General features: G+C 36.0%; 1 protein-coding gene across 1 annotated transcript in view; it reads right to left on the minus strand.

The window, feature by feature from the left end:
• NUP155 (nucleoporin 155) overlaps nucleotides 1-13,929 on the minus strand; it is a 62,389-nt gene that overhangs the window by 16,844 nt on the left and 31,616 nt on the right. Inside the window, exons 16-22 of the mRNA XM_029218345.1 lie at nucleotides 13,215-13,303; nucleotides 12,682-12,744; nucleotides 12,013-12,160; nucleotides 10,839-10,905; nucleotides 9,630-9,745; nucleotides 3,968-4,065; nucleotides 1,419-1,549 (exon numbers count right to left, since the gene is read on the minus strand). Of these exons, the coding sequence (XP_029074178.1) occupies nucleotides 1,419-1,549; nucleotides 3,968-4,065; nucleotides 9,630-9,745; nucleotides 10,839-10,905; nucleotides 12,013-12,160; nucleotides 12,682-12,744; nucleotides 13,215-13,303 (712 nt within the window). The remainder of the gene's footprint in view (nucleotides 1-1,418; nucleotides 1,550-3,967; nucleotides 4,066-9,629; nucleotides 9,746-10,838; nucleotides 10,906-12,012; nucleotides 12,161-12,681; nucleotides 12,745-13,214; nucleotides 13,304-13,929) is intronic.

The following is a 13,929-nucleotide window of genomic DNA, read 5'->3' on the forward strand; positions in this document are numbered from 1 at the left end:
AACAACAACAAAAAACTGAACTTATCAAGCCTCTGTAGACTTGACTTCCATTTCATAGAAAATTCAGGAAATAGACGAACAAGTTCACTACAAGGAAGGTAAAGACAACCTTAGAATGTTGGGATTCTACAAGATTGATGACCTGATGCCTACAAGGCAATAGCAACACCCCCCCCCCACTAAAAAGAGAGAGAGAGAGAGACAGAGAAAATTGCTCTAGACTGAGAGATTTAAGAGAAAAAACAACCAAATTCAATGAGTGAACCAACTGTTTAGATTCTGATTAGAGTGAACCAATCTATAAAAAGATATTTTTAAGACACAGAAATTTCATTATTTTAGATGTTACCCAAAAGAATTAGTGGTAATATTGCTAAATGTGATAATGACATTGGTATTCAAGAAAATGGCCAAAAGAATACATATTAAAATATACAGGAACGAAGGGACATGATGTTAGGGATCTACTTTAAAATAATTCAGTAAAGAAAAAGAAAATAAGGGATAGATTAAGCAAAGTTGGTAAAATTGTGAAAATGTTGAATGCAAATAAATTGTGTATGGGGGATTATTTGTTGTACTTGCTGTACTTTTGTGTACGTTTAGAAATGCTCACAATTAAATTAATAGGTAGGAATACCTTCCTTCCCCCAAATGACCTAACATTTAGATAAATGCAAATTACCTTTATCCTTAAAAAGGATTCCAATGAGGACAGCAAGAACCATTCATTTTCCACAGTGGCAAACATTTTTCTTTAAAGTAGGAATGTTTAATTTTAATTTAGGTCACTGGACTTCTTGAAATTACATGCAAAAATTTTATGTATGTGTCTGTATGCATTCTTTGAAGGTGGGGAGAAAGAGTTTTGATCAGAGTCCCAAAGGGATCTGTAGCCCAAATAAAGGTTACAATCTATTGTTTGAAAAATATTTTTGGTAAAGTAAGAGTTCATTCACATATCACAACAAAGTTCTCATATAGTGTAATAACTTGTGGTTTTAACAATGAACCCCTCAAGTTATCATGCTTTAGTGCAATTTTCTCATAACACATTAATTTGATCATAACCTAAATGCTGCCCAAAATAATCTCCTTCTGAAACTAAGTGAAAGATTACAGCTCACTCAAAAGCAGACAAACTGGGATTCCCTGGTGGCGCAGTAGTTGGGAGGCCGCCTGCCGATGCAGGGGACACGGGTTCGTGCCCCAGTCCGGGAGGATCCCACATGCCGTGGAGCGGCTGGGCCCGTGAGCCATGGCTGCTGAGCCTGCGCGTCTGGAGCCTGTGCTCCGCAACGGGAGAGGCCACAACAGTGAGAGGCCCGCGTACCACAAAAAAAAAAAAAAAAAAAAAAGAAAGCAGACAAACTAAGCACAGAATTAATAGTACGAGCTTAGGGGGAAAAATATCCTACCTTCTGAAGTTCTCCTACAATGGCAGTGAACTGATGTTCACAAAGAAGTTTCCATAAAGCCAGAGCCTGGTATGATTTTCGAACCAACTGCTGGATTGCCTGAAGTGAAACCTTTTCACTCAGTTGAGCCTCTAATTACAAAACACAACTCATGAAGTTTTAAAAATGACAGGTTAAGTTGTTTTAAGTAAAACAACACTTTATCTCAAATAACGACAACTATAGTTAAGGTTGAAATCCTCATTGTTGTCCTTCCTCCCCTCATAGGCAACCATGATCATGAGTTGTTGAATTCACAGTTTTATCCTCTCACTATATACAAGTGCTTCTGTGTGTATGCATACATAAACAGTAAAAATGTTGCTGTTTTTAGACAATTTACACCATTGCTTTTTCTGCCCAGTTATATTTTCACAGGCTACCCATACTGATAAGTCAAAATCTAGTATCAATACATTTATTTTAATTGCTGAGTGTTCCATTATATAAGTATACCACAATTAGGTCCATTTTCCACATGAAGGACATTCCTGTTGTTTCCAATGTTTTGCTACTACAACAATAATGCAATAAATATCCTTAAAAAAGGTCTCCTCAAAAACACAGTCAGGTTTTGCTACGACTGTTTTTCAAATTAAGATGCATTGGTGAGTCATGAAATCAATTCAGTCAATCATGACAGATTCTTTTTTTCCCCTTAAAAAGGAAATAGAATGAAAAAGGAAAAAAAAATTAGAGTATAAAATAGGTATAGTTATTTCTTAAAATTCTGTTGTGTGTATATGCTTTTAAACATCTGGGCCATAATATAAAAATTATTACTTATTGTGGGGAAAATGTCTGATAAAGACTGTTCCTGAATATATACCTAGGAGTGAAACTGCTGGCTTTGAATGCATATGCATTTTTAGCTTTTAATATATATGATCAGATTGCTCTCCAAAGTGGTTATTTCAGTGCATACTGTCAGCAATTTGAATGCTCCCCTTTGTATAAATCCTTACCAATGCTTGTATTTTGTCAAGTTTACTTGAAAAGTACTGAAAGAAGAATTTACAAAATAGTGAACAGAAAACTAGGTCCAGCAGGAAGGAAAGAAAGTACGTTGGAACAAAAGTAAATAGCTGAGTCTTAACTAGCAAAGTTCTATTAGCCAGAATAATTGGCTCGAACAATGGAAGGCAAAAGAACCTAAAAAAAACCGGGAATGGCAGGCAAAATTTAAACAATATTTTATTACTATGCCAATTCACATCTGGAATAATTATTGGTTATAAGAACTTTTCAGTTCCCTTGCTGTTTCCTTAGTTGTTACTTTTTTATAATAAATAAAAAAACACAACCTAACATTTGATTCACATTTTTAACTCTCCAAGAAATACCACTTCACACACATTAGGATAGAAATGTTTTTTAAAAAAAGGAAAAAGAAAAATTATTGGTGACAATGTGGAGGAATTGGAATATTTTGTGTACTACCAGTGGAAATGTACCAATACAATGGTATAGTTGCTATGGAAAAGTTATGGTGGCTCCTCAAAAAATTAAAAACAGAATTACACATAATCCAGCAATTACACTTCTGGATATATAATAAAACAATTAAAAGTAGGGACTCAAATTTCTATTCGTACACCATGTTCATAGCAGGATTATTCACAATACCCCAAAGATGAAGGCAACCTAAGTGTCCACCAAGAAATGAAAGGATAAACAAAATGTGGTTGATACACACAATGGAGTACTATTCAGTCTCAGAAAGGAAGGAAATTCCAACACATGCCACTATATATGTGAACTCTGAAGACATTATATGCTAAGTGAAATAAGGCAGTCACAAAAAAAAACAAATACTATATGACTCCACTTACATGAGGTACACAGGGTAGTAAAATTCAAAGACAGGAAAAAAAAAAAGGTGACTGTCAGGGGTTGGGGGCAGGGGAAAATGGGGAGTTATTGTTTCATGGGTACAGAGTTTCAGACTAGAAAGATGAAAACATTCTGGAGATGGATAGTGGTGCTTTTTGCAATCACCATGCTACAGGAAATCATGTGAACTTAACTTACTGAATGCCACTGAACTGTACACTTAAAAATGGTTAAAACGGTAAATTTTATGTTATGTATATTTTAGCACAATAAAAAAATTCATCAAAAAAAAGGTGTGTATTGGGGAATTCCCTGGTGGTCCAGTGGTTAGGACCCCTCGCTTCCATTGCAGGGGGCCTGGGTTCGATCCCTCATCGGGGAAATAAGATCCCACAGGCCACGGGATGCAGCACCCCCCCCGCCCCCAAAAAAAGTTAAAAAAAAAAGTGTGTATCATGTTTTCTGGTGGAAGAAATGAAAACCTTTTATGAGCTGAAAGTTGTGGAAATACATGATGTCCATATCATCTTACTTTTCAAATCACACTAATATTACTTTAATAAAAATATTTGTTACCACAAACGATCTTACCAAGAGATGTCCACTCTTTTCTATTCACCTAATAAAACTCTTTACTGGGGTCATGTACATTTAACTGATCAGAAGCAATAATTTACCATGGAACTTCCTCTGCAGCTCCTGTTGCATTTGCTGGGTATTTCCATTTTCAGGGCGCATGAATCCTATCAGCCTCTGTTGCACTTTGGCAGTAGTACTGAAACAAAAATTCCAGAAAGTATATTCAAAGGGTTGTGCGATTATCACCACAACTTAATTTTAGAACATTTTCACTCACTTTCCATTAGCAGTCAATTCTCATTTCTCCCGCCCTACCCTAAGCAACAGCTCATCTACTTTCTGATTCTATAAATTTGCCTATTCTGTATATAATGAACTGGAATATGTTGTAAATATTCTTTTCCTCTGTAGATTAGTGAAATAATCACTGACAAATCAATACAACTATTTACACCTGGAGCATTTTAATCTCTCAGATGCTTAAATTTTCACTGAGAGTAAATGGTTAATAACAATAGCTTCCATTTATCAAACACTTGCTTTCTGTCCCCACCAATGATTTAACATAATACAACAACTCTATAAGGTATGTATTATTAAGAATACCATTTTACAGATATGAAAACTTCAGGACAAAAGTGAAAAGCAAAGAACCTGCTGTCAGGAAATACTGGTCACTGAGAGAAATGAGCTAATAAAAGCATTTGGTGCTCATTTGGTGAAGAATCTGATTATTTCAGCTCTTAATGCAACTTCAGGGATGCAAAGAAAAGAATGATGAACTTAAACAAAAAATGTATATACAAAACAGAAACAGACCCACAGGCATAGAAAACAAACTAGTGGTTACTAAGTGGGAGAGGGAAGAGGGAAGGGGCAAATTACAGGTATGAGATTAAGAGATACAAAATACTACGTAAAAAATAGATAAGCAAAAAGGATGTACTGTATAGCACAGGGAATTATAGCCATTATTTTGTAATAACTTCCAATGGAGTATAATCTGTAAAAATATTGAATCACAATGCTGTACACCTGAAACCAATATAATACTGTAAATGGACTATACTTCCATTTAAAATAAAAAAGAGGGACTTCCCTGGCAGTCAAGTGGTTAAGACTCCATGCAGGGAGCACGGGTTCGATCCCTGATGGGGGAACTAAGATCCTGCAAGCCATGGAGCATGGCAAAAAAAAAAAAAAAGTATGACTACTGAAGCTATAACAGGTACACTGTTGGATGAGGTTCATAAGTGATTATGTCAATGTTGTTAGAAAACAAAATTTTTAGGGTAAAAGCAATACAACTATACTATAAAAGAAACTGAGCAAATTCTCTTTTAAAGCTGAACTGAAAAACAATACAAACTCATAATTTTGTTGTTTTAAAAAAAATAAAAAACAAAACAACATATAGCATGACCAGTAGGAATTAATACCTCTAGCTGTAGTCTCTAATACTCTTTCCTACCAAAAGAAACTAGGGCTCCCTAGAGAAATGGCCAAATCTAGTTCTAGGGCAAGAATTGTACCAAATGAGCCTGAAATGTCCTGTCATGCTAGAAAGCAAAGATGCTACCAAATACTGTCAAAAAGGACTCCAGAGCAGTCTGAAGAGGCAAAAGGTTGGGATAATTTTCCATTGAAAAAACAACCTGCAATGGATTAAAACACATTAAATACGTTTGAAACCAGATTCACATAATGATACTAAATAAAAAACTCAACTGACGGTGCTGGCCAAGATGGAGTAAGTCTGTTACAGTCTCTCTCACTGACTACAAGTGGGAACTTTGGACACGATACAAAAAGCAACTATTCACCTGAGGACTCTAATAGCACACAGGTTGATGAGGGGAAGTCAAAACTCGAATGATAATCCATATGGAGGTGAGTATACTGGGTTCCCCCCAACTCCTTTATCTTCAGGCTTTGTCCAAAGGTGAACTGAGTCTCAAGACAGTATGGTGCGTAAAACTCCCAAGGAACATTCAGCAACGTCTGGAGACATTTCGAGTCGTAACTGGGGAGAGCTACTGGTATCTAGTAGGCAGAGGCCAAGGATAATCCTAAACATCCTACAATGCACAAGACAGTCCCCAGCACCAAGAATTATCTAGTCTACAATGTCTACAGTGCCAAGGTTGAGAAACACTGGAGCAGAAGAACTGAGAAAAGGGGGCCGTGTGGTCCAAAAAGTTTGGAGGGAATCAGTTATTTCTCTTGATGCTTTGCCCCAAAGGCACCACCACTTCTGCAAAGCTGTATGATAAGACAGTGAAAACTGGGAGAAAACAGACTTTCTATCCAGAGGACCAGTAAAAGAGGCCTCTGGGAGCTAGGGAATATATGGGAAATCAGAGCAAGAAGAGGCTGGAGGAGGAGATCCCCTAATTCTGAGGAAGACGAACACAACTTCTGGGCTCACCTCCCAGGCTGTATGTGCATGGAACATACTCAAAGAAGCAAAGCAAAGATACTAAGACTCTGAAGACCACACACTGTAATGATTCCATTTATATGAAATGTCAAGAATATGTAAATCTACAGAGACAGAATACATTAGTAATTGTTTGGGGCTGAAGGGCAGAAATGGGGATTGACTGCAAATGAACAAGACGGATGTGGTCTAAAAATGGATTGTTGTCATGACTGAAGAAATTCTATATATTTACTAAATCACTGAACCGATTTAAAACAAGTGAATTTTATGGTATGTAAGTTTTATCTCAAAAAGCTATTTAGGGGCTTCCCTGGTGGCGCAGTGGTTGGGGGTCCGCCTGCCGATGCAGGGGACACGGGTTTGTGTCCCGGCCTGGGAGAATCCCACATGCCGCGGAGCAGCTGGGCCCGTGAGCCATGGCCACTGAGCCTGTGTGTCCGGAGCCTGTGCTCCGCAACGGGAGAGGCCACGACAGTGAGAGGGCCGCGTACCGCAAAAAAAAAAAAAAAAAAGCTATTTAAAAATTCCCATACTCAGTGAGACTAATGTTGTGAGGGTTGGTTGAAATTAGGAAATCTCTTAATAAAGGTAAGGAAAAAAATTATACAATCATCTCTATAAGATGTAGACAATACATTTGACATACTTCAATACTCACTTTATAAAAATACTCAATAAAATAGAAATGGATGGATACTTTCTTATCATGTTAAACTATATCTAGGCATCTTCTTTAGTGGGGAAACACTACACACTTTCCCATTGAAGTCAGGAATAAGAGCAGGATGCGCACCATTATCTCCACTCTAACACTATGTTGGAGATATTAGCCTATGCAGACAGAAGAAAGCAACTAGAGTTAGAAAGAAAATGGTAGAACTATCTCTATTTGCAGATGACAGGATGACATATTTGAAAAATCCAAAAAACTCAATGAAAAAAACTACTAAAAACAGTAAAGAGAAATTAGCAAAGTAGTAGGTTACAAAATCGAAGGTTATAATTGAGGCTATAATTGTAAATTCAATAAACTGCTTAGAAACTATTAACAGAAGAATAATATAATGGTGGAAAAGAAAAAGAAAAAAAAACACCTTCCAACTAAAATTCCAGCTATGTAGGAAGAAGGACAGTGGTAGAGGGTAGGGGAAGGAGGTAAGATAACAGATTCTGTTCAATTAATGATGACTGAGATGTATATTTTTCAGAATTTAAAACTAACAGAAGAAGAAAAGTCATACATAAAACTTTTAAATCAATCCAGTAAAACGGAAGGGGAGAAAAACAAACAAACAAACCCCAAGCCACAACAAAGCCCACAAGTTCAGGATGGTGAGAAACAGATCAAACATTTAATTAACCCCAACAAAATGAGATGGGGTTAAAAGACAAAGATTCTTAAACTGAATTAAAAAGTGGCAGGGGCTAGAAATCAATATATACATGTTAAGATACACTTAAAAGAGTTCTGAAGGCTAAAAATAATTGGTATAACCTTCTCAGGGGACAACCAAATACTACATACCAACATTTTTAAAAGCTCTTATATCCCAAAATTTTACTTCTAAAGAAATTCATCTGAATATTACTGAACAAGTACACAAACATGTATAAGGAATACTCACTGAACCCTGTTTATACCATCAAGAAATAGAAACAACCTAATTACGCATAGAGTTATACCACTAATTGCTTGAATATAATGGAATAACATGTAGCCAATACAAACAAAATTTATTCTATTGATTTTTGGAATGCTCTAAAGAATGTACTGAATGTAAACAATGTTTCACAAAAAGTATGCCTACTTAGATCCTATTTTTACAGTGGACTACTACTCAGCCATAAAAAAGAATGAAAATTTGTCATCTGCAGCAACATGGATGGACTTGCAGGGCATTATGCTAAGTGAAATAAATCAGAGAAAGACAAATACTGTATATCACTTATATGTGGAATCTAAAAAATACACAAGCTGGTGGATATAACAAAAAAGAAGCAGATTCACAGATATAGAGAACAAACAAGTGGTCACCAGTGGGGAGGGGGTGGAGGGGTGGGCAATATAAGGGTAGGGGAGTGAGAGGTACAAACTTCTGGGTATAAGACAGGCTATGAGGATGTATTGTAAAACACAAGGAATATAGCCAATTATTTTTTAGTAACTGTAAATGGAGTATAAGCTTTAAAAATTGTATTAAAAAAGAAATGTATATTCATATATGAATATACATTCATATACATGTGTGTATATTCATATATTCATGTATGTTCACATATGATTTGAAAGTTTATATTGTCATACTTCAAACTAATTCATCAGGGGAGTGATGTGAATTTTTTACAAGTCCATATTACTTTTATAACAACAGCAACAAATGTTCATCCTAAACATGTGTCCACGCAAAAACTTTTACAGGAATGTGCATATCAGCATTATTCATAATAGCCAAAAAGCTGAAACACAACATTGTAAATCAACTATACTTCAATAAAAAACAAAAAAATCAATTAAAAAAAGAAAAAGAAAAAATGGTGAAACAAGACAAATGTGCATCAAATGACGAACTGAAAAATGAAACCAAGTACTGATATACACTACAATATATGAACATGAAAATATTATGCTAAGAGAAAAGCCAGAAACAAAAGGCCACATACTGTATATCTGCATTTACATAAAAGATCCAAAATATGGCAGATCCATAGAAACAGAGAGTGGATTAGTATTTGCCAGGGACTAGGGGAAAGACAACTTTGCAGTGTTACCAGCTGAATGTTTGTGTCCCACCAAATTCACAGTAATCCTCAAAGCGATGGTAATTTTGGAGGTATGGCCTTTGGGAGGTAATTAAGTTTAGGTGAGCTCATGAAGGTGGAGACCCATGATAAGATTACTACCCTTCTAAGAAAAAACCAGAGGACTTGCTGTCTGGTTTTCTCTCTGCCATGTAACGACACAAAAAGAAAGCAGCTGTCTGCAAACCAGGAAGAAGGTCCTCACCAGAACTTGACCATGCTGGCACCCTATCTCAGACTTCCAGCCTCCAGAACTATGAAAAATAAATGTTTGTTGCCTAAGCCAGTCAGTTTATGGTATCTTTGTTATTTCAGCTTGAACTAAGACGTGGAGTGACTGCTAATGGGCATAGGGTTTCTTTTTGGTGTGATGCAAATGTTCTGGAACTAGATAGTGGTGATGATAGTTTAACTTTATGAATATACTAAAAACCATGAAACTTTTTAAAAGGATGAATTTTATAACATGTAAATTAAATCTCAGAAAAAAAAGGGAAATAAATCTTATTTATTCCTACTTTGGATTTCCTAATGGTCCTCCTGTAAACTGGGAGTTTCTGTCTAGAAATTCTTGCAAACCTTTCAGTTCTTGTAGCACTGACTCCAGCAGCTGGGAGGGAACACTACTTTCAATCTGAAACAAAGGAACTATTTTCAAACATTTAAAAACAATGAAAAAAAAGCTTCTATAAAAAACACATATGCTGTATACCCATAATTGAACATGAAGTTTTAATTCTAAGGTACCCTATCTTCATAAACAGTAAAGTTATTTCTTTTATCAATTTATACTTGGTGGCCAGAATAAAGGGCTAGACACCCACATCCCTCCACCCCCTGCTGCTCTGGTTTTAATGAGGTATAATTTACAGACAGTAAAATACACAAATCTTAAGTGAATACCTTGATAACTTTTTACATCTTTATATAGTCACCCCAGATCACAATATAGGGTATTTCCAACACCCAAAAAAGTTCCCTATTGCCCCTTTTCTAGTCACTAGTCATTCTACCTCCTAGGTAACCGACCACTTTTCTTACCTCTATCATAGAATATAGACTGGTTTTGCCTGTTTGAAATTCACACAAATGGAATCACATACTATGTTAATACATTCTGATTCTGAGAAACTTTAAAATTTAGAACTTTAAAATAGAGTATCAGAGTTAAAAAGATATTTAGTATCTTTCCACCTTAAAAAGAAAAAAAGCTTAAAATAAATTGCATGCATACTTCACATTAAAAAAAACCTTTAATACCTGAATTTATGATAGTACAAATTTCTGTGTTTCTTAAAGCACTCTGGAAAGTACACCAATACATGGAAATTAGTGCTAGGTTCTTGGAGTTTGGGGGCATATAAGCAATACATTAAATTGTAACTTTGAGCAATATTAAGTATTAGGACTGATTCTATTTAGCCCTCATAACAATGTTATGAGGGAGATACATTCTCATTTTACTGTGAGATATCAGGCTCTGAAATGTTAAGAAATTTACTCATCATTAGTAAGTGACAGAGCTGAGATGTAACTCGGGGTGAACAGTTTACTGTTCACTGTACACTGTACAGTACACTGTACTGTACACAAACATGTATATAAAGGAATAATCATTGCATGTTGTTTATAACATCAGGAGATATAAAACAATCTACTTCCCCATTAATAACGTAAACTGGCTCCACAGAGATAATGGAATACTGTTATTTATATAACACACTTACTGCAGTGATCTCTCTGTTGCCACTCTTGAATACTCTCTCCACAACTAAACTAGCATCCCAGATGTTTCTGGAACAAAAAATGTTTTAATGATTGTGCTGTAGATGAATTAAAACAATTACAATAAGTAGTAAATTCCTTTCTATGTGTTTATTTAGTTTTTAAAGTGTAGCAATGACTTCATTTAACATTTTACTAAGTTATCTGAAAGAACAAAAAAAACAGGAAAATTTCCAAACCTGACAGATCTAAGTCATTTCACATAATGAAATACTGTTGAAGAAAAATCAAAGACCCTGGGTAATAAATTGGAAACAAGGAAGCTTATAAAGTGAGTTCTGCACTGTTTCACATTTTTAAGCAAATGATTCATATGAAAGCATACAACTCAAATCTAAGAAAAATACACACCAGACATGATAATTAAGTGGATCTGGTAGAATGATTGAAAAATGGCTGTAATTCTTTATCCCTCCCCACACCTATCCTCTTTACAATACGACTCTAATGCCTCCTTTATAACGAGGAGTCTATTTCCCACTTTTTGAATCTGGGCTGGCTTGGAGATGTCCCCCTGCCAAGTAAGTCAGATAGAAGTGACAGCAGACAAATTCTGAGCCTAGGCGTCCTGAGGCTCTGCAAGTTTCTACTCTCTCTCATGAAACCTTACCACCACCAAGTCTATGATCCCTGACTAGCCTGCGAGAGGATGAGAGACCATGTGGAGAACAATCCAGCTGTCTCAGCTGAGGCCATTCTAGACCAACACACAAACATAACCCTAAACATGTGAGAGTCCAGCCAAGAGTAATACAACTCTCTTCAACCTCAATGCTGACTTCAAATGCATTGTGAGCCTGGCCAAGACCAGAACTGCCTAACTGACTTGCAGACACATGTCACTGAGTTATGGGGTGGTTTGTTACACTACATGTTAGTATATGTAGATATATTTTGAAGATATATATACATACATAAAACACAGTAACAAATATAGATGGTTAGATAATAAAAAAGCTGAATGACAGAAAACAATCTTATTAATGGACAAGTGAGCTTAAACTATAAGTAAAATTTAGTAGGCACAAATGATGTCCCAAATTTAAAGTTAAAAATGTTCAACTATACACAATAGAACAAGGTAAGCAATAGTTAATTATCCCATGAAAAACTTACCCCATGATTCGAGAAAAGTAAATGCAAATACCATTGTGTTTTCCAGAGTACACAATCTCTGGTCCAGCCATACAACTCATACTTGTGGCCTGAGTTGCTGGATTTCCCATAGCACACACTGGAGTTGACATAGCAGGAGGATGAACACCTTGTACACATGTAAGAAAAACAAATCTTAAAACTTAACCTTAAATATTCAGAATTCTCAATAACCCAAGTCAGTTGTCCCTAGACCCATAGGTAAAAACAATTACAAAAATACTGAAATAAATAGTTATTTAATTTGGTTTTCCTTGATAAGAAGAGAGATTTAGACTTGGAGAGGAACTCCCAAGTTGGCTTTCAAGTGTGGGCAATGCAGGATGAAAAGGAAAGCAAGCTTGCAATCACTGCACATTAATGCTGGGAGTAAAACAGGACTAATTATACAGTTCAGGGCTGGTAATTAAGTCCTGATACTCAAAAAGGGGGCTTTCCAGGTCCACTAAGTAAAGGCATTCATGGCCAAATGCCAATACTTGCTTGGATGCCACTTCTATTAAACTACATTATTTTCAGGGGAATAGGACAAGTTAATCTTTCCCATTCTAAGCATTAAGAATAATAATTCACAATGTTAGCTCCTCAAAAAGAATAGTAGTAGCAACCTAAAATAAAGAAAAGAGGTACCTTGAGATGGTGTTCCCAAAAAGGATGGATTCAGGTATGTACTACCACTAGGAACAGGAGAACCTAAAAAGAAAGAAGAATATAAAGATTTATAAAATTATCTCCCAGTTTTTTTGTATCTGATCAAAATTAGACACAGAAACTGTTTCTAAGTGTAAGAGTGAGGAGTGGCACCACCCATAATATATTCAAGAATTAGGGACTCATTTCCCAGCAACTTTCTAACAATCCCCACTTTGGAAAACATTGAGGTGGGAGTTTGTTATTAAACCTCTCAACTCTTTCCTTTTGAATAAACAACAAATGAGTTCTGTAAATACTACTGGTTATATCTTATTTTGTTTCCCAGTATACACTAAAGATTCAATATTAATATATCATAACACTAAGTCAGACATGTATAGAATTATTCCCTAATAATGCAGTAGCAGTAAAGAAAATACAATGAAATTTTTTATCCATTAAAATATGCTACAAAGCTTCTAAAATTCAACTCTATTAGAAACAGTTTCATTTCAATGTTTCATGCTCACCAGAGTAGACAGGAGACCCCAGGATGGGACCAACATTACTTGGAGCGGGGAGAGTGGCTGGAAATCTCATCTGTGCTTCACCACCATACCTATTTTTAAGACAACAGGGGCTGAGTTTATTCAGTGAATCTATACAACTTAAAAGCTAGAACTGTTTCAAGTCCTGCTTAGCTTCAAAATAAATGCTTTAAACACTAGAGACTTTCCTGGTGGCACAGTGGTTAACAATCTGCCTGTGAATGCAGGGGACATGGGTTCAATCCCTGGTCCAGGAAGATCCCACACGTCACAGAGCAACTAAGCCCGTGCACCACAACTACTGAGCCTGTGCTCTAAAGCCCGCGAGCCACAACTACTGAGCCCAAGCACCACAACTACTGAAGCCCACGCGCCTACAGCTCGTGCTCCGCAACAAGAGAAGCCACTGCAATAAGAAGCCTGTGCACCTCAATGAAGAGTAGTCCCCTTTTGCCGTAACTAGAGAAAGCCCACATGCAGCAACAAAGACCCGACGCAGCCATAAATAAATAAATAAATATTAAAAAAAAATTAGAGACTTTAAATGCATTGTGTTGACAGTGAAATATACACAGATACATAATAAAATACTTATTTAGTAAATGTTGACTTCAAATTGCTAACAAGAAGAATCATAAGGGACTCTGGCAATTTCTAAAGAAGAGTCTGCAATGCATAGAATGTATTTAATAAGTAT

This window comes from Monodon monoceros, unplaced genomic scaffold, assembly GCF_005190385.1.
Source record: "Monodon monoceros isolate NGI ecotype Baffin Bay Population unplaced genomic scaffold, NGI_Narwhal_1 Super_Scaffold_12, whole genome shotgun sequence".
Taxonomy (NCBI): domain Eukaryota; kingdom Metazoa; phylum Chordata; class Mammalia; order Artiodactyla; family Monodontidae; genus Monodon; species Monodon monoceros.